Source organism: Capricornis sumatraensis, chromosome 16 (genome assembly GCF_032405125.1).
Source record: "Capricornis sumatraensis isolate serow.1 chromosome 16, serow.2, whole genome shotgun sequence".
Classification (NCBI taxonomy): Eukaryota; Metazoa; Chordata; class Mammalia; order Artiodactyla; family Bovidae; genus Capricornis; species Capricornis sumatraensis.
Window position 1 is genome coordinate 24166504 of NC_091084.1, and position 21147 is coordinate 24187650.

General features: G+C 45.5%; 1 protein-coding gene across 1 annotated transcript in view; it reads left to right on the forward strand.

Moving 5' to 3' along the window:
* Positions 1–2576: 2576 nt before the first annotated feature.
* The window catches only part of DIXDC1 (DIX domain containing 1), a 32124-nt gene continuing 13553 nt past the window's right edge, over positions 2577–21147 (forward strand). The window contains exons 1-13 of the mRNA XM_068988678.1: positions 2577–2599; positions 5514–5626; positions 6979–7127; positions 10292–10381; positions 12475–12528; positions 13884–13934; positions 16565–16669; positions 17018–17071; positions 17678–17770; positions 17853–17924; positions 18612–18701; positions 19055–19216; positions 19724–19790. Coding sequence (XP_068844779.1) covers positions 2577–2599; positions 5514–5626; positions 6979–7127; positions 10292–10381; positions 12475–12528; positions 13884–13934; positions 16565–16669; positions 17018–17071; positions 17678–17770; positions 17853–17924; positions 18612–18701; positions 19055–19216; positions 19724–19790 — 1123 coding nt within the window. The remainder of the gene's footprint in view (positions 2600–5513; positions 5627–6978; positions 7128–10291; positions 10382–12474; positions 12529–13883; positions 13935–16564; positions 16670–17017; positions 17072–17677; positions 17771–17852; positions 17925–18611; positions 18702–19054; positions 19217–19723; positions 19791–21147) is intronic.

Sequence of the window (21147 nt, forward strand, 5' to 3'; positions counted from 1 at the left end):
CAGGCAATAAGGCACCAAAGTCTCTCCTCTTCCCTCAGTTTATGTGTGGCTCACAAGGGGTAACCCTCAGCACGGCCTTGTGGTTTTGTGCTGGCAAGAGGGCAAGGTGAGGTGCTTGTGAATTTCCCACATACCAGTGTTAGGGCTTAGCTGTGTCCACATGGGGGCATGACTGGGACCTGTCAGCGCCCAGCTGGATCTTTTTGATATTTATTTATCAGCTGCCAGTGTTCATGAGAGCCAGTTCCATTGCACTGTCTTTGTGCCTGAGAAGGTTGTATAAAGCTCGTAGCAAGAGGAAATGAGCAGAGTTGCCTTAGTGCTTTAAGAATGTTTCCAGCTTTCATTTGTAGGGCTGGGAATTGTGGCAGATCAGTACACGTTTGAATGGGCTAGCGATGTGAGTGACTGTAGCTGAAAGGCTGTCTATATCCCTTAGAGCCAATTGCAGAGACCAAAACAGGACACAGTGCGCTGATAAAAGCCTGATCAATGCCAAGTATGGTGGCAGAGAAAGACTATTTTCCTGGCTTACGTAAATCATGCTCCTGTAAACACATCCCCAGATGTTGTTATCTTATTTACTAATTTCATTGCAGAATCATATTTAATTTATGCTCTAATGACCTTTTCTCTCATCAACCCAGATTAGTCTGTTCCAGTTAAGCCTAATTGTTCTTTGTCTGACATGTATGTATTTTCTATGTCTTTGTTTTCTTCCTCCTATTTCTTTTCTTCATAAAATTCCATCTTAATTTGATGGGCCATTTTCTCATTTGCTTGGAAATTAAATAGAATTGTTTCCATCATTTTAATATACTGGTAACCTTGCTTGATTTTTAACTTTCACATTTAATAGATTTTTTAATTTTCAAAATTCACACAACGTTAAATTAACCATTAATCATTCTAAAGTGTATGATTCAGTGGTACGTAGCACCTTCATTAATATTGTGCAACCATCACCTCTATCCAGTTCAGAGAAATTTGCATCACCCCAGAAGGGAACCTTGTGTCCATTAAGCAGTAGATGTGATTTTATTGAGGATCTAAACCAGTTTTTCCTTGCTTCTGCTTGGACTATCACTTGGTACAGAATCAAAAGATAATCTGTTGTACAATGAGATCTATTCCTTCCTGTATGGCTACAGGCCTTTTACTTTCCTGTGACTGATAGCGCTTGCCAGAGTTAGAGAAAAAAAAAAAAGTCCGGATTTTTTTCCTGAGAGCACCTGCTTCCTTCCTGTCTGGCAGAACTCAAGACTGGGGGCAGGGTATGAGACAGTGTGAATTCGGGGCTGCTGGAAATCGGGCTGCAGTGGCTGGCAGTGACCGTTTTCTAGGAGAGTGTTCAGAGAACAGTTGGCTTTCCTCTTTCTCTTCTTCCTGATTCGGTCGTTTTCTTCTCGGCCACCCTCTCACTCACCTCTTTGGGATGCTCAGTTGGCACCCAGAAGGGTCCGGGACATTTTGCCCTGCTCCTCCCCGCAACCCGCACGCAGTGATCCGTGAAGGCCAGGAGACACCCGGGATGTGACTCGGGAAAGAAGAGTGGTTCAGAAGATAGCCCCTTACGTCTGGTCCCCTCCCCCTGCTCCTTGACAGACATCCTGGCAAAGCCCTGCCAGGCTGCTCGCCTGTTGCTTCTCAGACCCGTAAACCTCGGGCCAGCCTCTCAGGATCCAAGCAAAAGGCTCCTTAGTTGAGGAAAAAAAAAAAACATATGAAACGCCCGAGGGGAAGGTTGGGGGTAGTGGAGACCAGCGTTCAGCGGGTTTCCGGGGGAACCCCCTCCCGCCAGGAGCCGAGTTAGACCCACCCGGACCTCGGTGCCCGGGAAGGCAGGGGTCAGAGGAGAGAAGGCACGGCCGCCAGTCCCGGGCTCCTCCGAAGGAGGGGACCGCGCAGCCCTCCCAGGCTTCTGCCGACCCCGCGGCGCCTCCACCGCCTCGCCCGGGGCCGCCTCCGGGCCCCGCAGCCCCGCCCCGCTCTGCCCCGGGGGCTCGGCCAGCCCGCGGAGCGCCCGCCGGGGTCGGACGGATCCCGGCGCTGCCCGGCCGCGTGTGACAGCTCGGAGAGCGGGGGGAGGAGGGCGCGGGAGGGCGGGACCGGGAGGCGGCGCGGAGCGGGGATCGCCGCCCGCCCAGGCACTCGACCGCTCGGCCGGAGCCGCGGGCAGGGCTTTTCGGAGATGGGTTGAGATGCTTGCGCCCGGGGGCACTCCCGGAGCCGCGCGGCCGCGGGGACCACGGATGCGGCTGCCGGGGGCCGGCAGCCTGAGAGGGGAGGCGGTTTCCGCCGAGGCCGGGCCGCTGCAGTGTCTGAGCTGCCGGGACGGCGCGCCCCGGAGCCCGGAGCATCGCCGTGCCTGGGGCCGAGACGCCTGTCTCTCTGCCCTCTCTGCTCTCTGCCGGGACCGGGGTGAGCGGCTCTCCTAGTTGGCCTGCCCAGAGGAGTCGTTCTTCGGGGGCCTCCAGCGCGGGGAGACATGCCCGAATCGGGGAGCGCTGTGACTCTCAGCCTCCCGCTTCACCCAGGGAAGCCGACTTGCTGAAGCCGGAGCCACGAGGGGGACCATGGGCGGGACGCAGGTCAAATGGTGAGCTGAAGCCACTTGGGCTTTGGAGGTGTGTGTGGGGGGCTTGGGTGGGAGCAGGGCCAGGACTGGAGGATGCTGTTGGCCAGAGACAGGCGGGGGTTCGGTGGGGGCGCTGTTCTGGGGAGAACAGCCTGCTTGCGGGCCTGAGATGAGCATTGTAAAATACAGTGGGTTTATTTAAGAAGCTGCAACCAGCATGGGAGAAGGAGTGGCTTTTGACCACCCGTCTGGTCTCTGCTGAAGGCGGCACTTCAGGACATAACAGAACTCTTATTGCTTCGTACCCATTTAAAAAATTGATTGGACTTTTAATTGGAGATATCTTTTCTGGGAGACTGCTTGTCTGACAAGTTAAGATTGGAGAGATGTTAGACCTGTGGGAATTAGGAATGTATCAGTCAGACCTGATTTGTAATCAGTTGTTCCCTGTCTAGACAGGATTATAATGGCAAGTGAGGGGTTACTTGTTTATAAAGCAGTTTTTTAAGCTCATCAGGGAGATCCCAAGCCATGTAATTAATTAGCATTAAAATAACGTTTGTGTATGATTCTCTTGCATGAGGTTCTTCCTTGGGGAAGGCAGCTTGCTCTGACGTGTGCCTCAGGATTTTTCTTCCTCAGATTTCTTTTATCTTTCAGACCCAGCCTGTTTAGTTTCAGGGTTTTTTCTCTCTGTGGCTCACATACTGGCAGCCCCAGTTCAAGAAAGAGAAATGTTGTTTTCTTTGGCTGCTCTGCCACTCCCCCAGTGGGGCTGGGTATGCAGACATCCGCCTCCTTCTGCCCTTATATGGGAGATGGCTCACTTAGGAGGGAGCCACTGAGCTGATCTAGCTGAGCATGCGTCTCTGCTCTCAGGAAAGCAGTTTTCCCCGCATCCTAGGTTCACACCACTCCTCCCACCCCCCACCCCTTCGTCTCACACATATCCACTGTGGTCCAGCCAGATGCAGGCAGGGGCACCCGTCAGCCACAGCGCCGTGTCAGCTGGGAAAGTGTGGTCTTACCATTTCTCAAAGAGGAGCAGCTGGGGTGCAGGCCTCTTTCTGCACTCCCATCCCTATTTCTATAAGAAGGTGAACGCTGAGGCCTGAAGAGCAAAAATCTATTCTTCTCTTGAATGGTAGCCCTAGACTGGTGCTTTTCCAGCAGCTGATTCATGTTGGCCTGGAAGTCAGATTGCCTAAGTGGTGAGAGATGGATAAGAGAGTTCCCTGGAGCAATTTCCTTTTCTAAACAGCACTTCTTGCCTTTCTCCACCTGTCTGCCTGTTTGAGTTATAAATTTATAGATATTGTTAAGTGACACTTTTTTTAATTTGCAGGAGCAAAAGAGAACTTTTTTCCCCTATGGTTTTGATAAGGATGAGAGTGTATTACTGGCTGAGGTCGTTCCCACCAAATCCCAAAACCCGGGACACTGAGGAGGTTGAGACACTAGTCGTCAGGCTGCTTCAGAGCTTTTTGAAATCGCTGGCTGCCTCCACTGTGCTTGGCTCTTGTTTTTCGTGGTTTCTAGGAAGATGAAATGTTAACTCCTGATCGTGGCTGTGAGGATTAGCCTGGGAGACTTCAGGGGCACATTAAGTGGGTCAGTGAATCCAAGACACTTTCACTGTTGTCTGGGTGATGGATTTGGAAAGAATTCCTGAGAGGGGGCTGGGCCTGCAGACCCCACAACCCCTGAGATTGTTTTGGTGCTGATGTTCACAAGGTGGGTGCAAAGAAAGAGGGCTCTTCAGATGGCAGTGTCAGCCTCGCATTCCATCGTATCCTGTAGACTTGCTTCTGGAGATTTAAAATTCTGCTTCCTCCCAAATGCAAACCATTCCTTCCAAAGCTAGTAGTTGTACTAGAATTTAAGAATTGTTGCAAGATTTTGGTGACAGTTTTTTAAAAAAGATTTATTTGTTGTTTTGTCATGCTGGGTCTACGCTGCTGCTCAGGCTTTCTCTGGTTGCAGTGCTTGGGTTTCTCATTGTGGTGGCTTCTCTTGTTGCAGAGCACTATCTCTAGGGTGCTCGGGATTCAGTAGTTGCGGCTCCTGGGACCTAGAGGATAGGCTCAGTAGTAGTGGCGCACAGGCTTAGTTCCTCCGGGCATGTGGAATGTTCCGCAAACGGGAATCGAACCCTTGTCCCCTGCATTGGCAGGTGGACTCCCAACCACTAGACCACCAGGGAAGCCCTCTGACAATTTAAAAATTAGTGTGGCAGAGATATGAATAACTCTTGGCAGTAAATCAAGTAAACCTTTATTGTCCTTTGGGAGGTCTTATCCCCTTTTGAGATGTTACACCCTTTTCTGTATCACATCCTAGCGCTGTTGATATATCGCTACCCTTTGCTCAGCCTGGCACTGTCCACACTCTGCAGTTTTTCCCCTTTGAGGCACCCTTCACCTTGTCTCTGCCTTTGGGAGCAGCCCACATCTGCCATGATTATTCTGCTGGTATTGCACGTGTCTGTGATAGATCAATGTATTAGAAATATATTTTCCTTCCAGCTCCCAAAGCTACTAAAATGCATAGTCCATCAGTCTCTGAACTTGGGCCCAGGGATCATGATGGAGGAGGTGGTGGTAAGTGAAGGACAAAAACAAAAAGCCAAACCAAACAAAAGTGGAGTTCTTTAAAATGCTACATTATCCATCAGTTGGATAAATCTCTTATTGAATTAGGCTTAAAGGCAACTTTGTTGTGGGAGCTTCCTGGGATGGGTCATTCAGCATTCATTTCATTCATTTAACAAGTTCATCATTCATTCAACAAGTATTTCTTCTTACTGTGGGCCAGGCACCGTGTTAGGCAGTAGGAGTTAGATGAATAAGAACCCATCTCTGGAATAAATTAGGAAAGTTGGCTTCTAAACAACTGTTTGCAATAATTGTTTCTCTTCTTTTTCCTTCGGTCACAGCCTGACTTCCCCCAGTCCTATCCACAGTGCAAAGAGCGAATCCGTTATAACCCAGTCGGAGGAGAGGGCAGATTTCGTGATTATTCCCTCTGAAGGAGTAGAGAACAGAACAGGTACTATATTCTCGGCCTGCCTGGGGTGGCTCAAGGAACAGCCCTCAGCATAAAGAGTTTGGGGGTCCTGACTGTCGACTCTCAGCTCCCTGGCCTTCTCCACACATAGTCTGTGTATGCAGGGTCCATTCTAGAGAGCCCTAATGCTTTAGAGCCAGTGAATGTCGTATCCTCTCACAAATTGTCACTTCCGCTGTCCAAACTGTCAGCTGTCCTGCGGCAGTGTGGACAGCTGACCACCTGTGAAATTAGGAGATGACTTTGGAACTGTCAGAAGCCTGCTCAAGTAAAAAATTTTTTTATCATTTCTGTATTATGCAAGTAATTTCAGTATTTCTGTAACTTAAATTGGGGCCAGGAATATATGGAGCAGAGGTGTCTGAGAATATACAGCAGAGAGCAGATCGGCATCATGTTTTGTGTAAAGGCTACTTGTTTAGACTTCTCCTTCCTCTGTCTCAGTCTCCTTTTTCTTAGATAAACACAGAGGAAAGCAAGGAAGAAGCAAAGTGGGTGACTTAAGAGTTTTATTTGCCTGAAGGAGAGATAATGAAACCAAAGTCCTCTGAAGGAAAACTGGAATTAAATTATTCCTTATTTCACACCCCATCTAGCCCTGGCATTAGTACCCAGAAAGTTAGTTATGTTACTGAGTCAGAAAGTCCAGGGACCCTGGGGAGGGAGAGGGAGGTCTTTACAGAGTGCTTGCTCTGGGCTGGGCACCATGGGTCCCACACATAGTTGTCTCATGAAATCAGACAACAACCTAGAGGGATTAGGCTTATTATAATACTCATTCTTACCAATGAAGTCAGAAAAAGAGACTGTAAAGACAGGGAAATAAAACTGGAGAGAGGGAGGTACAGAGTTTGCTTATACTGGTCTGTTTCCTGTTTTTGTGACTCACACAAAGTTATATGTGAAAAGGGTTCCGTCCTCCCAAAATGGTCAAAGGAATATGAGTTGAGGTCTCCCCTCTGAAGCTCCTTTTCATTGCATCTGACAGCTCCTCTCTTTGTCGCTTGAGGGACCGAGCCCTGGGAAGGCCAGTTCTAGAGTAAAGAGTAAAACTTGCCCCCTACCAGGGTTCCCCGGGAGGGAATCCTTAAGGTTCTGAAGAGGGTGGACCCCCTCGACCAAGTTCAGCTTTGCTCCCCGGAACCCGGGGTTAGTGAAGACAGTGGCCAGTTCCTCCTGTCCCACACCCCCACCTGCTGGAGAGTTTAGCCTGTGCAGTGAGGCAGGTGTGGAAGGCAGGTGACCCAGCCCTGTGAACGCAGAGGATGGCGAGGGCTTGCTCCCCGACTCAGTTTTTTTCACCATGAGCTGTACTCCCTCTTCCCCTCTCGTAGAGGAGACAGACTCTCCATTACCCCGGGACTGGAGACCAGGCAGCCCCCGGACCTACCTGGAGACTTCATGGGAAGAGCAGCTGTTGGAACAACAAGAACATTTGGAAAAAGAAATGGAGGAAGCCAAGAAAATGATATCAGGATTACAGGTAGCTCTTTCCCTTGTTGTTTGTCTTTGGTGCACCAGTTGTTGTTGGTCTTTTTTTTTTTTTTGGTTTGTTTTTGACCATACTGTGAGGCTTGTGGGATCTTAGTTTCCAGACCAGGGATTGAACCTGGATCACTTAACCCCCAGACTGCCAGGGAATTCCTGCACCAATTGTTTATTATTTTTAACTCAGTAGAATCAGTTGAAAATAAAGCGATTCGGTCTTCTGTGAGGTCAGAGCTGAGTTTAGACAGAGAGGGTAGAACGCGAAGAGCAGAAAAATCCCTTACGTGTGAGTTCGCTTAAACGGGCCTCCTGGACGCTTGTTGACAGCACAGCTGTTAGGAGTTCTGCCTGGGAGCCGTATCTACCCTCCCCTACCAAACCTCCACCCTGGCTCTTTGCTTTGTGGGTGGGTTTCTCCCGTATTTGCAGCCACAGACCTGCAATGGCAGCTTCTCCCAAAGAATGAAATTGTGAAGAATCAAGATTTTCTCCGAGGAATTCACCATCAGGAGGGCTGTAAGTGCCAGGAATGCTGCAGGTCTCCACCTGAGTGTAGCTAAGGGATTTAGCTCACCCTCGGTGCGTTTGTAAGTGGACCCCAAGGTACAGTGATCAGGGAGAAGGGCAATTGAGCCCTTCGGTTTTTCCTACACCTTCTGTGCCAGCAAGCCTCCCCCAGAGGCCGACTGACCCACTTGACTTAGTTCCTAGCCTGAATGACACCCTTAGTCCTCCACCTTTGTGTGTCTGGCCCTGTTTGGGGGAGGCCTTATAGTGTTCTGATGACCCTGAAATTGCCCAGGAATATTCCTTTCTGTTTGTGCTGAGAACTGCACTGCTTCTGAATTGTCAAATATTTATGGACACATAAACAAAGCCCACATTATGTGAGTGGCTCTGGCAGGCGGCAGGCGGTGGAGGGCGTGCTCCCAACCGGCCAGCAACAGGGTGGAGACACAAAGGGGTCCTAAAGAAAACGGGGGATTGGTGCAGTGGTAAAACAATTTACACACTGTCTGCCCCAGGAGCCCAGAGAGGCGCTGGAGGGGTGTTTACTGCCCAAACATTCCCAGGGAGAGTTGTTGCGCTTTTCTCACTTGCCCTGTATTTTTAAATGTCTGCCTTTTAGTTCTCTTCTCTGTCAGTTCAGTAGGAATGGTTTAATTAATGCAATGGATTTGTGTGTGTGTGTGTGTGTGTGTGTGTGTGTGCACGCGCGTGTGTGTGCTTTTAATAGGAAGGATTAAAGCATGAAGAATTTCGGGATTACATTCAACCAGGTTTTTCTCAGGATCATTTCATTGTATGAACATAGATATCCATCAGTTTGGTTTTCAGTTTGGTTTGCATTTTTCAGTCTGGGAGAAGTCTCATGGCAGATTAGATAGGAAAAAAAAAAAAGAGAATCAACAGGCAGAAAGTCAGCATCCTAATATTCCCCACAAACAGAGGAGTTTTAACTCACAGCCACATGATCACAATGAGAATTCAGTCCCATTACAGAATACAATGGGGCTCACAGCATCCACTGGGCTCCTTAACTCTTTGAGTGATGAACCCGTTGCATGCTGAGCCACGTCCGGGGTTTCTGACTGGTTAGTGTACCTCATTAGTCTGTGAACACTTTGCCCTTGGAGTCAGGACTTTTGCAGTGTCGCTCTCCTCCGCTCCTCGCGCTTTCTTCTACTTGTCTACACCTCCTGCCACAACTCCATGGGAGAACCAAATCCATTAGACTGACTAAAATTGTTTTATTAATTAGTACTTGGTAGACTTGATAGTGTCTGGATTGTAAAATGTTTTTATATACCAACATTTGTGATACAATTTGTGTTACATTTACTGAAATAAGAATCTCTGTATCTCTTCTCTTTGGACTGGATTGAGAAAAAAATTGTATACAAAGTGGCTATAGATTTTTAAATCTTTCATTGAGCCCATAGGTCTCCTAATACCTACCTTCAGGGGTAGATCCAAGTTTTCTGGGTTCTAAAGTGTACCCTTTGGGGGCCCTTCTTTAAGAATAAGATTACAGATTATGACTATGATGTTAGATATAGAACCCTGGGAGGAGCAGGCCTGTGAGGGGCCCTGAGGTTTGAGCTTCCTTAGCCTCAGAATATGGAGAAGGCAATGGCACCCCACTCTAGTACTCTTGCCTGGAAAATCCCATGGATGGAGGAGCCTGGTGGGCTGCCGTCCATGGGGTCGCACAGAGTCAGATACGACTAAAGCGACTTAGCAGCAGCAGCAGCAGCAGCAGCCTCAGAATAAATCTGCACCCCTCACCACCATATTCTAATAAAAACAAAGCCTAGTGTGAAGACTTGAAATGAATAAGGACACCTCTCTGCAAATATGTTTTCCTTCTTGTTCTATCCAGGATGCCTTAGGGAGCAAAAATGCAGAATTGCTAAGTCAAACAAGAATCAAATACATCTACATCTCTGGCAGTCCAGTGGTTAAGACTCAGCACTTTCACTGCTGTGGGCTTGGGTTTGACCCCTGTTTGGGGATCTAACATCCTGCAAGCCGCTCTAATGGAGCCAATGCATACATTCATAAATGTATTCCAAATAATTCCGTATAATAAACTTTTCTAAGCCAGGATAATTCTGCACAGCATTTAGTTCATTTTCCAGCGGGTAAAATTCAATTTGAACAGCCAGCTCTGGTTCAACAATGTCACTTAAAATTGTTTATTTTCAGAATTTTTTCTGGGGCTAAGGAGCCTTGAAGCAGAGGATTCAGGTACATCCAGAGAGATGAAAGAGGCATTGAGTATGGGCCAGACACAAGGCAATCCAGACAGATCTATGATGAGCAATTGACAGAATCTAAAGATCTACAGTTATCAGGCAGATTTCCAGAGGAAGCCCAGTTGTGGTTTCATTTTGGGACAAGCTTCCCTGGTGGCTCAGAGGTTAAAGCATCTGCCTGCAATGCAGGAGACCTGGATTCGATCCCTGGAGAAGGAAATGGCAACCCGCTCCAGTACTCTTGCCTGGAGAATCCCATGGACAGAGGAGTTTGGTAGGCTACAGTTCACGGGGTCACAAAGTCACGACTGAGCGACTTCACTTTCACTTTACTCCACTCAGCTCTAGACTCTGTCATCTGATAGGAGTTAAATTTCTTTCTGCCTTTGTGGTTGTCCAGGCCTTACTGCTCAATGGATCCTTACCTGAAGATGAACAGGAGAGGCCCTTGGCCCTCTGTGAACCAGGAGTCAATCCCGAGGAACAGTTGGTGAGCTCCTCTTTTGTGACTGGACATGGAATAATCTGGCTTGTGTGTCTGATTTATTTTTAGCGTTGGCACTCATCTGTGCCTTCATAAAATGCTCCCTTCCCCTGACTTCAACTCTGCTGGTTTTCCTCATATGTTTTCAACTGTTTTTCCTTTCTTCCACAAATATTTATTGGATGCTGACCATGTGCAGACACAGTTTCAAGAACTGGAGACACGAGAACAATAGGTGAAACCTCAGACCCTCTCCTCGTGGAGTTTATACTTGGGTCCCTGTTGACTGAAAAAAAAAAAAAAAGCACAGTCTAAAGGTTGAAGGTTATGTTTTATTCAGTGGATAAAACCAAGGACTTAAGCCTGGGAAACAGCATCTCAGATAATTCTGAGAGACTGTTCTGAAGAGGAATGGGGGAAGCCAAGACATTATAGGAATTTTTGCAATAAAACCAGGTAGTCAGAACTTCAGAAATCACTGTTAATAAAAGAAAACCGGCTATCGCAAGGAATTTAGCGCTTTTCTATGTAGGAGAAGATGCAAGAGTCAGGGCTTCCTGAAGTCAATCCTCTGATTGCAGCTCAGCTCCCTGGGGCCAGTATCCTGTGCTATCTCACCCTGAGGGTCCGCCTTCTCCTGCTAGGTGCTGCTATTCTTTGTTTCCACCCCGAGTCCCCTCAAGGCTCACTGCCTGGGCAGCTGTAATGTGGTGGCTTGATGGCTGCCTTTCTTTAATGAACGGCAGCCGGCATTCTTAGTTCCCATCCCCTCTGAAGCTGCTCTCTTTCTCCCTGTCCCTTAAAGGTGTGGGCTTCCCCGGTGGCTCAGAGGTAAAGAATCTGCCCAAGCAGGAGACGCAGACTCAACCCTTGGTTGGGAAGATCCCCTGGAGAAGGAAATGGCTACCCACTCCAGTACTCTTGCCTGGGAAACACCATGGATGGAGGACCTTGGCGGGCTACAGTCCATGGGGTCGCAGATGAGTCGGGCACAACTTTGTGACTAAAACAACTACACCTTAAGTGTTGCTGCTCCTCGGGTTTCTACTCTGGGCTCTCTTCTGTCTTGGACATTCACCTGGGCAATACCTGCTGCTGTGGCTTCATTCACTTCCCACCTGTCTCCTATGTTGCCTCTCAAATATTTATTTCTAGCTCTGCATGAAATACATTTATTTTTATTGTTTTATTTAAATAAATTTATATAATTATTTAAATTTATATTTATGTTTAGCTCTCTCCATGGAGTTCTACATTTGTAAAGGCAACATGCACCTGCCTGTTATCTCTACTATATGTCCCATAAGCATCTCAATATCAATGAGTCTTGAATTCAACAGCTTTCTCTCCCTTCTCTCCCCACCCTCAAAACTATTTGTCCTTTAAGTTTCTGTTTTTTATCACTATCCATGTACCCAAATACCCAAAACAAATCTGACACCCATACTTGAAGGGCTTCCAATTGATGCAATAGTAAAGAATCCTCCTGTCAATGCAGGAGACACGGATTCGATCCCTGGGTTAGAAAGATCCCCTGGAGAAGGAAATGGCAACCAACTCCAGTATTTAGTCACCACGTTTTATCAGTATACTTTTAAAATATCTTCATCCAGCTTTTCTCCATTTTCATAGGTACTGCCTTAATTCAGGCCTTCATCCAGCACTCTGGTGGCCTCCTAACTGGTTTTCCTGATTCCTCTCCTATCCTCTAATTCATTTTCCCTAAAATAGCAAGAATAATTTAACTTCAAAGCAAGCTTTGTGTTGTCATCCCTTTGCCTAAAACTTCTTCATCAGTTCCTCCATTGTCCTTCCTGGCCCTCATGATCCTTTTCCATTTTCCTCTTGAACTTCATCTCTTATCATTTCTCTTATCATTTCCCAAACCCTCTGCACACAACACACACACACTCATTCTAAATTGTATCTGTGGTCATCTACTCGCACCCCCAGGGCACATGCCTCCACTGGAAGGCAGTTCTCTGTAGCTGCTCTACCCTGGCCAGCATCTAATAGCTGCTCAGTAAATATCTGTTGATGAATGACCTCTGAATTTTACAGCATAGATATATAACCATCTCTTTTTGCTTTATATCCAGATTATAATCCAAAGTCGTCTGGATCAGAGTATAGAGGAGAATCAAGACCTAAAGGTATGTCAGGAAATGCACATTTTACCCTTTGAAAAAATTTTGGGGATATTACACACCAAGCTTTAGTATAGTAATGGGGAGAAGGGAGAGATGCAGATTCCAGACTTTAGCTGTATCTGTATTATGTCTTTAACTGAAAGAGAGAGTTATATCATAAACAGAGTAAAAGAGTAACACCTTTTTAGTCTCAAGGAATAATAGGTATCTATGTCATTATTACTTATACCTTTCTATATGTTTGAAATGTTTCATATTTATCTTTTTAATTAAAATAAATAAACGGTCTACTATCAGTATGGTCATTTTTAAAATAATTGACATAACATAATTAGTTTCAGGGTGTACAACATGTTGATTCAATATATGTATATATTGTGAAATAATCACAGTAAACTTAGTTAACATATTTACAAATTATTTCTTATTAAGGAAACTTTTAAGATCTACTGTCTTACAGTTTTCTAATATACAGTACAGTATTATTAACAACAGTTCAGTATGGTCTTTTTTTATTAATGAATACTTCCAGAATTTTTTTAGATCAGTGGGGCTTAGCTTTTTTGAAGTCATAAGTATATGACTGAAGCCATTAACCCTCTCCCCAGCAATTTGCATGAGAGCACTCACTGACCTGGGTTTTGAGTGGACTAACTTTGGAGCCCATCTGTGGAGTCCTGGTGAAGAATCCCCATTTTAGATATGTTAATTCCAAACTCTTGAAGAGATTGCAATAGAAAAAGAGAGAGTAGAATCTGAGTTACAGGTGCTCCTGTCCTAAAATCTTTCTCCTAATGACAATCATGTGCATGTATTTAAGGGACAGTTAACTAAGTATTTTATTATTGGGCCAAATGTGTTTTTGGTTGGTCCATAAAGAACAATACCCTCTTGGAGAACCGAAACTCTGTAACCCTTTCTGGACATTTAAAATGAGATAATTACTTCATGAGGTTGGGGGTAGGTGTATTGAGATATCATGTATTTTCAGGAGAGGGATTTAGATTATTATGATTGATGATTAAGTTTCCCTGTTGGTGAGGATTGCTAAATATAGGAATGATGAACCTATGGGAATATATGGCATTTTCTTTCTTGGCCAGAAAGATTATGAACAGTTGAAACTGGGAAACTGGGCAACTGAGCGTGGGTGCCACAGGAGAGAATGAGATGGGTCCTGCTCATTTCTATGGGTCAGCTTTTAATTTTTCCTGGACCAGACCTGCCTTTGGCCTCAGTGGAGGGTTGATTTTCCTTGGAATGGTTATATGAGTTTCATATTCTTACTGACAGAATGAGGTAATGCTTCTGAAGCAACCCAGATGCTACCATCTGATCTAACTATATTTGGTTTGCAGAAGGAGCTGCTGAAATATAAACAAGAAGCCAGAAACTTACAGGGAATAAAGGTAAAAAGAAAGATATTTAACATTTTAAATAAATTCTCTACAAGGTAAAGCATTCTGAGGGAATTGGGGTACTAGTTGGGTCCCTTAGCCTTTTCTTGTGTACATCTGATGGGCCCTTTCACAGGCTCTGTGCTCCCAGCAGAGACAGGGCTTTGTGGATGGGAAGTGAGACAGGTGGAGGAACATACCTTTGCTTTGCTGAGTCGTAGTTCTGGTGAATATGACTCATGGTGCTGTCACTTCCCTCTGCCACCTTGCTTTTTTCTATGTGTGAAAACAATCGGTTACTGCGGTTTTCTTCAGTTTCAGTATTTTGTCAGTTTTCTTAAGTTCTGAAGAAGAACATACTCTTAAAAACTGTAATTTACTTAGGTTTGAATAGTTAATAACATTCAAATGGTTTGAAGTTAAAAAAGTACGAAAGGATAATCCTTGAGAAGTCGGCTTTCTGGCCCTGCCCCCTCAATCACCTAGCTGTCTTTCCTGGAGGCAACTTACCACTTATCCCCAGATATGTATGTATGTAATTTCCCCCCAAATAATAGCATACTATAAACCCACCTCGACATATTGCTGCTTTCACTCGACAATATATCTTAGAGATCATTCTATTTTAGTACATGAAGACCTTAGTATTCCAGTATGTAAATATATGATAATTCATTTAATCAGTTCCTATTGATAAGTCTTCTGGGTTATGTCTAGTCTTTTGGTAATACAAACAGTGATCTAGCTAATAATCTTGCTGCTGCTGCTGCTAAGTGGCTTCAGTTGCGTCCGACTCTGTGCAACCCCATTTTGCTTACATGTTATTTCACCCCAGTAGGAGTAGATGTGCTAAGTGAATAATACCTCAGAAGTGGAAAAGGATGCTCTTAAACTGCTGCTTTCCTACACTCCCATTCATGAGCCAGACTAGGGTATAACTCAGCAGCATCTTCCAGAATGTTCTGTAGTCTTAGTCCTTTGAGATGCCAAAAAACAGCATGTTCCATGCTCAAATAAGTTTGAGAAGTGCCATACAGGCTTGAAGAGTCACACTGAATAATAGCATATTAAAGGACCAGAGAAGGTCTGCCGTAAAGAGGCTGGCCTAAAAAACGATTAAACTGTTAATCACAGAAGCGCTTTTCCTCTCATGTGACACTTGTTAACATCCCATGAAGCACACTTTGGGAAATATTCCTCTGAACCACTGGTGCCAAGGGCATCTGAGGCCACCTTGCCATGTACTGTCATGGCAGACAGCATATTTAAGAAAGACTCTCACATCCTCCAGAGCCTGCATGGTTTGTTTGCAGTCTGTAAAGAGAGAAGAGTCAAGGCACATTTCCTGGGATGCAGCTCTAGTCCATTAGTTCCATTTGAAGTCACTATGGTTGGAGGATTGTGTCATCAGTTCAGTTCAGTTGCTCAGTCGTGTCCGACTCTTTGCGACCCCGTGAATCGCAGCATGCCAGGCCTCCCTGTCCATCACCATCTCCAGGAGTTCACTCAAACTCAGTCCATCAAGTCGGTGATGCCATCCAGTCATCTCATCCTCTGTCGTCCCCTTCTCCTCCTGCCCCCAATCCCTCCCAGCATCAGAGTATTTTCCAATGAGTCAACTCTCCACATGAGGTGGCCAGAGTACTGGAGTTTCAGCTTTAGCATCATTCCTTCCAAAGAACACCCAGGGCTGATCTCATAGCCGATCCTTTTAAGTAAGTGTGTACAACCCACCTTGTCCTATGCCTGGTGGGAACCAAGATGGTCCAAGCTAAGAGGAAGATATCCTAAAATTAGTAGGATCCTATTACACTGGGAGGAGGAACCATCGGTCTAAGAACATTTCTGAGCAGGGAAATAGGATCCCAGTCCTGGTCCAGACAAGGTGGTGAAAGGCAGTGGAAGCCGGGCAGGGCCCGGGCTCTGGAAGGCAGGATGGGAGTGATTCCACGGCTCCTTTGTGAACAGGGTGTCAGGCAGTGATAGGCCCCAGCCCTCTTGGACAAAAGAGCTCATCTAGATTGAGTATTTACAGGCCAAGGATTTAGAGAAGAAAGTCAAGGAGGGAGGAAGGAGAGTGCGTTGTCCAAGATCATAGTCATGGCGCTAGTGGTAAAGAACCCTCCTCCCAGTGCAGAAGACATAAGAGACGAGGGTTCGATCCCTGGGTCAGGAAGATGCCCTGAAAGAGGGCATGACAACCCACTCCAGTAATCTTGCCTGGAAAATCCCATGGACAGAGGAGCCTGAAGGGCTACAGTCCATAGGGTCACAAAGAGTTGGACATGACTGAAGTGACTTAGCATGCATGCACTGTCATGAAAGCAGGTGGTAGGTGTGTAATTTAAGACTAGGTCTGTCTGAGCCCAGAGGCCACTTATATTCTCCCCCTAGACCATCATGCTGTTGGCAACACAAGGGAATGTAGGGGCAAGTAAAGCACAGAGGGAAAAATCGGGTTTCCATCAGTCTGGTAGGACAACAGGTAGGATTTTCCTTTAGATTCTAGTGTCCTGGAAGGGAACAGAAAAATTCCTGCTCATCTCCTATGGCAGGACCCTGTGTTCTGTTTGTCTCCTGGTTTAGTAACAGCTGGCTGATGGATGAGCTGGGACCACGTAGTGAGTGTGCTTTCTCCCCAGGATGCCCTGCAGCAGAGGCTGACTCAGCAGGACACGTCTGTCCTTCAGCTCAAACAGGAACTACTGAGGGCAAATATGGACAAAGATGAGCTGCACAACCAGAACGTGAGTTGCAAGAGTGAACTTGGACTCCACTGAGCCCCAAATAGGATATAGTATGAAGTCCTGTTAGATCTGTTCCCCCTCTGAGGACTCCTCCTTGTTCGTAGATGAAAGCCTGTACCACACTGGCCTTGAGCCCTGCGATGTTGAGGACACTGAGACATTCAGGCTGCCTTGTGGTTCTATAGTCTGATTATCTCGCTGAAGATGTGGAGAGTGGCTGTGTGTTTTTACCATAGACGTGCCCTCTCTGTGCTGTATCCTGTAAACTGCCAACATCAGCTCTAGTTACCTACTGGTTTGGCAGATAATGCCCCCACACCTTTGAATTCTGTCTTATTCTTCTTGCAGGTGGATCTGCAGAGGAAGCTAGAGGAGAGGAATCGGCTCTTGGGAGAATATAAGGTAAGAATGTGTATCAGTTTGGAAATTATTTCCACCTGACCTTTGGTGAACAGCCTATTGTTGCTGTTGTTCAAAGAACACTTCAGTACTCTGTTCTCCTCCTTGCTTTCTGCAAGGAAATCCTTTTCTGAGTTCCTTTGATTCACTAACTCTGAAGGTCGATAGCACGGCTAGGAGAAGGAACACAGAGCTAGGAGTCTGGAAGCTTCAGTTCAGCCAGCCTTTATCTTTATCCAATCCCAAAGAAGGGCAATGCCAAAGAATGTTTGAACTACCGTACAGTTGTGTTCATTTCACATGCTAGCAAGGCAATGCTCAAAATTCTTCAAAATAGGCTTCAACGGTATGTGAACTGAGAACTTCTAGATGTACAAGCTAGGTTTAGAAAACGCAGAGGAACCAGACGACAAATTGCCAACATCTGTTGGATCATTTAAAAAAGCCAGAGAATTCCAGAAAAACATGTACTTCTGCCTTCACTGACTACGCTAAAGCCTTTGACTGTGTGGGGCTCTACTTTCCTTAGATGGAAATGGTATCACGAAAGGTGAAATGTTGGATCTCCTTGGCTTTGCCACTCATCTGAAAGGTGTGTCTCTGTTGCAGAAGGAGCTGGGGCAGAAAGATCGCCTCCTGCTGCAGAACCAGGCCAAGTTGGAAGAAGCACTTCGGCAACTGTCTGAGGCCAGTTACCAGCAGGTGGGGACCATGTTTCACCACTGGCTTTCCTGCCCCTCCGACCTGAAGGAATCCCTGTCTGATTGAGTGTTTGCATTTGCAGGTGGACCTGGAGCGAGAGCTGGAACACAAAGATGTCCTTTTGGCTCACTGTATGAAAAGAGAGGCAGACGAGGTAACCTGCCTACCGCTCGGGGTCTCTGTCACACGTTTACAGGGGCAAAGAGGGAGATTCAGTTGTTAACTCAGGGCTGAACCAGCACCACAGGTTGGTTTCTGTTTGGTGGGGAGGATAAAAGTGCAGGTTCTGGGATAAGAAAATCTGGTTTCAAGTCCCAGCTTTACCATTTTTTTTTAAAAAACCATTTTTTTACACACTTTCCCACTGTGTGACCTTAAGTTGCTTAACTTCTGAACCTTAGAAATAAGGCTTATCTGGGAAATGGAAATAGCAGTGACCTTCTCTGCCATGATGAGGAATACATAAGATAGTCCATCTAAATAACAACACAGTCCTGGTAGATCTGCCTGGCACAGAGTTAGGCTCAAAAAGTTTTAGTCACTGTTCTTTTTTCTCCTTTTTATTACTGAAGCAAAGGCAGGAGATACTGGAGCAGGATTCTCAGGCCTTCCTGGGGCCAGGCAGAGGCTAGGCAAGGGCCTCCAAATGAAGGTTTTCATTTTCTTCACTGTGCATTCAGCAGAGCCCTCTGAGTGTCAGGTACTGGAGATACAGCAATGAACTAAAGGGAAAAAAAATCTTTGCACTACGTCAGGAAGTGATTCGTGTAAAGAAGAAAAATAAGAGGAATTGCTTTGGAATTTTCCCTCGTACAAGCATCCTTTCTTCTTGCTGCTCTAGGTGACCAGCTACAACAATCACAGCTCTCAAAGCAATGGTTTTCTCCTTCCAGCGGCAGGAAAAGGAGCCGCTTCAGTCGTTCACAGAGGGGTATGTCCTTAGGATTTGAGTACAGACTTGCCCTTTCCAGCCAAAACCAAAAGGGTACCCTAGTCATCGCCAGTGGAGTCGGCCTTTAATATCCCTGTTCCCCAGTTCTTGCATCTGTTGGGTGTGTAAAGCTGTGAGGCACTTACTATCCAAAGTTAAGAATTCGTGAGCCATCAGTGGGCTCGCGTCTATGGAGGAAAAAGTTTTCCTACCATTTCCACCTCCATCATCAAAAATAACAGGTCTGTTGGAAACCCCTCCCCTGTATCCTCTTAAGCCCCGCAGTCGGGACGTGGTTAATAAGGTGGCCCTGCCACGTGGCCATGCCCGCGGCCCTGCGGTTTTGCCCACAGAGCAGCGACCTGCAGCTTGTGCGAGACGCCCTCCGCAGCCTGCGCAACAGCTTCAGTGGCCACGACCCTCAGCACCACACCATCGACAGCTTGGAGCAGGGCATCTCCAGCCTCATGGAGCGCCTGCATGCCATGGAGACCCAGAGGAAGCAAGAGAGAAGGGTAAGCCTCTTTCTGTGATGCTTCTCTCATCCCCCGAAGAAGCTTGCTCTTGTCAATTTAATGTAGATGAAGGCAGTGCCAAGATAGAAGGCCCTGCTGAAGGTTACAGTTGCTTTTCTCTTTGGTTTTCCTCTCAAGGGAGCTGACCGTTCATCATGGTATGTCAGTCAAGGAGGGAGTTCACAGATAACTCTAAGCAGCTGGGTAGCTGTCTAAGGGATTGTCGTTCTTGACCCACAGGTCTCCGTTTACTGCTTATTCTCCGTCCTCTTCCCCCCGAATGAGCTTGGCATTGGTTGAGGAAATATATGAGACAATGCATTGAAAACTAGAATGCTTTTTATATGTGTACGTTGTTATTGCTAGGATAAACACATCCAATTTTATATTCTGTGGAAAAAGATGTGGTAGAAAAGTATATATTTTAAATATACTTTTATGATTTAAATTTCTTGGTGAAATTCTCCCGTTGATCATAACTCTTGTGATTTTTGTGTCACTCCCCAGGTTCGGGGCAAGTCACCCAGAACTCAAGCAGGTAGTGAATACCGGGAGTCCTGGCCCCCTAATTCAAGTAAGTACTCCGTACTGCTCAGTAAGGACTCCTAGCATATTAGATCAGAAATTTAGTATTTGCTACTAATATTTTGGAGATAGAATTTTTCTTGTGGTACTTCACGCTTTTTTTTTAAAAAAAGAAGTACCATATTCTTCACACTCATTTATGCTGTTTATTTGGCTGCATCGTGTCTTAGTTGTGGCAAGGCATGTGGGATCTTAGTTCCCCAACCAGGGACTGAACCTGTATTGCCTGCATTGCCGGGTGGATTCTTAACCACTGGACTACCAGGGAAGTCCCAGTACTTCACCTTTACAATGCATTGTTCTATAGCAATACTAGAATCAAGTTGCTTCTAGGACTATGAAGACTATACCATCATTATCACCACCACCATTACCCCGAGTACCATTTAGCCACATAAAGGATGCTGCTGATTCAGAGAGGCTAAAATATCTTAAACAAAATATCTTTGGAAATAAACAAGCTCCAAACAGGCTACACCAAACAAAGCAAAATATAAAACAACAAACACATATACAGATCACTTGAAAGTCTCAAATAGAGAAAATTTCCAGTTCTTCTTAGAGGCAAGAAGTTTCATTTCTTTGGGGATTTCCGAAACTTTGAGTGCATAGGTCATTCAGTTTGTTTGAACTTACTGTGTTATATTTTTTTTTTCCTTGTTAATTCTAACATGTTGGGAAATCTACCCTGCCTGGTAATTTCTATTATACTTCATATCTGACCTTTTGGTTTAATAGCATTCATGTTTTCTTATCTTTTCTAGTTTACCCAGGCCTGATCTAAAAGTATCTAAATAATAATTTATAAAAACCAAATAGTAAAAGGCTGACCACAACCAGTTTTATATGTTAAAGATAAAACCACATTAATAAGTCTAAAGTAAAACACTTAACGAAAGTATTTGCCCAAATGGGAAAGGTAAAATATATTTTGTAGAGTAGATAAGATAGCGTTCTCAAACCTCCATGTATTTTTTTCTCTTGAATGATATATTTACACTGAGACTGAAATAGACTATTAGTACCCAAATTAGTTTCAGTGTTTTTTTCCAGCATTGTTTTGAACCAGTCATCTCTGTTTTCTTGATAGGCTTTTTATTTTATCCTTGTCCTCTTTAGTACTTTCTTTAGGTTAGTTTAAACTGCCAATGTACCTAGTTCTAAATATTTAGAAATTCTTTTCCATAAGTCTAGTAAATTTCTCCCTCCCTGGAATAATTCTTTTCTGTATATGACTTACTTATTTAAAAGACTGCAAATAAATTCACAGTTGCTTATAAAATGGAGTGTTAATTCAACACCTATATTGACAAATAAGCTGAATGCCTCTCATCTAAAAATACAAC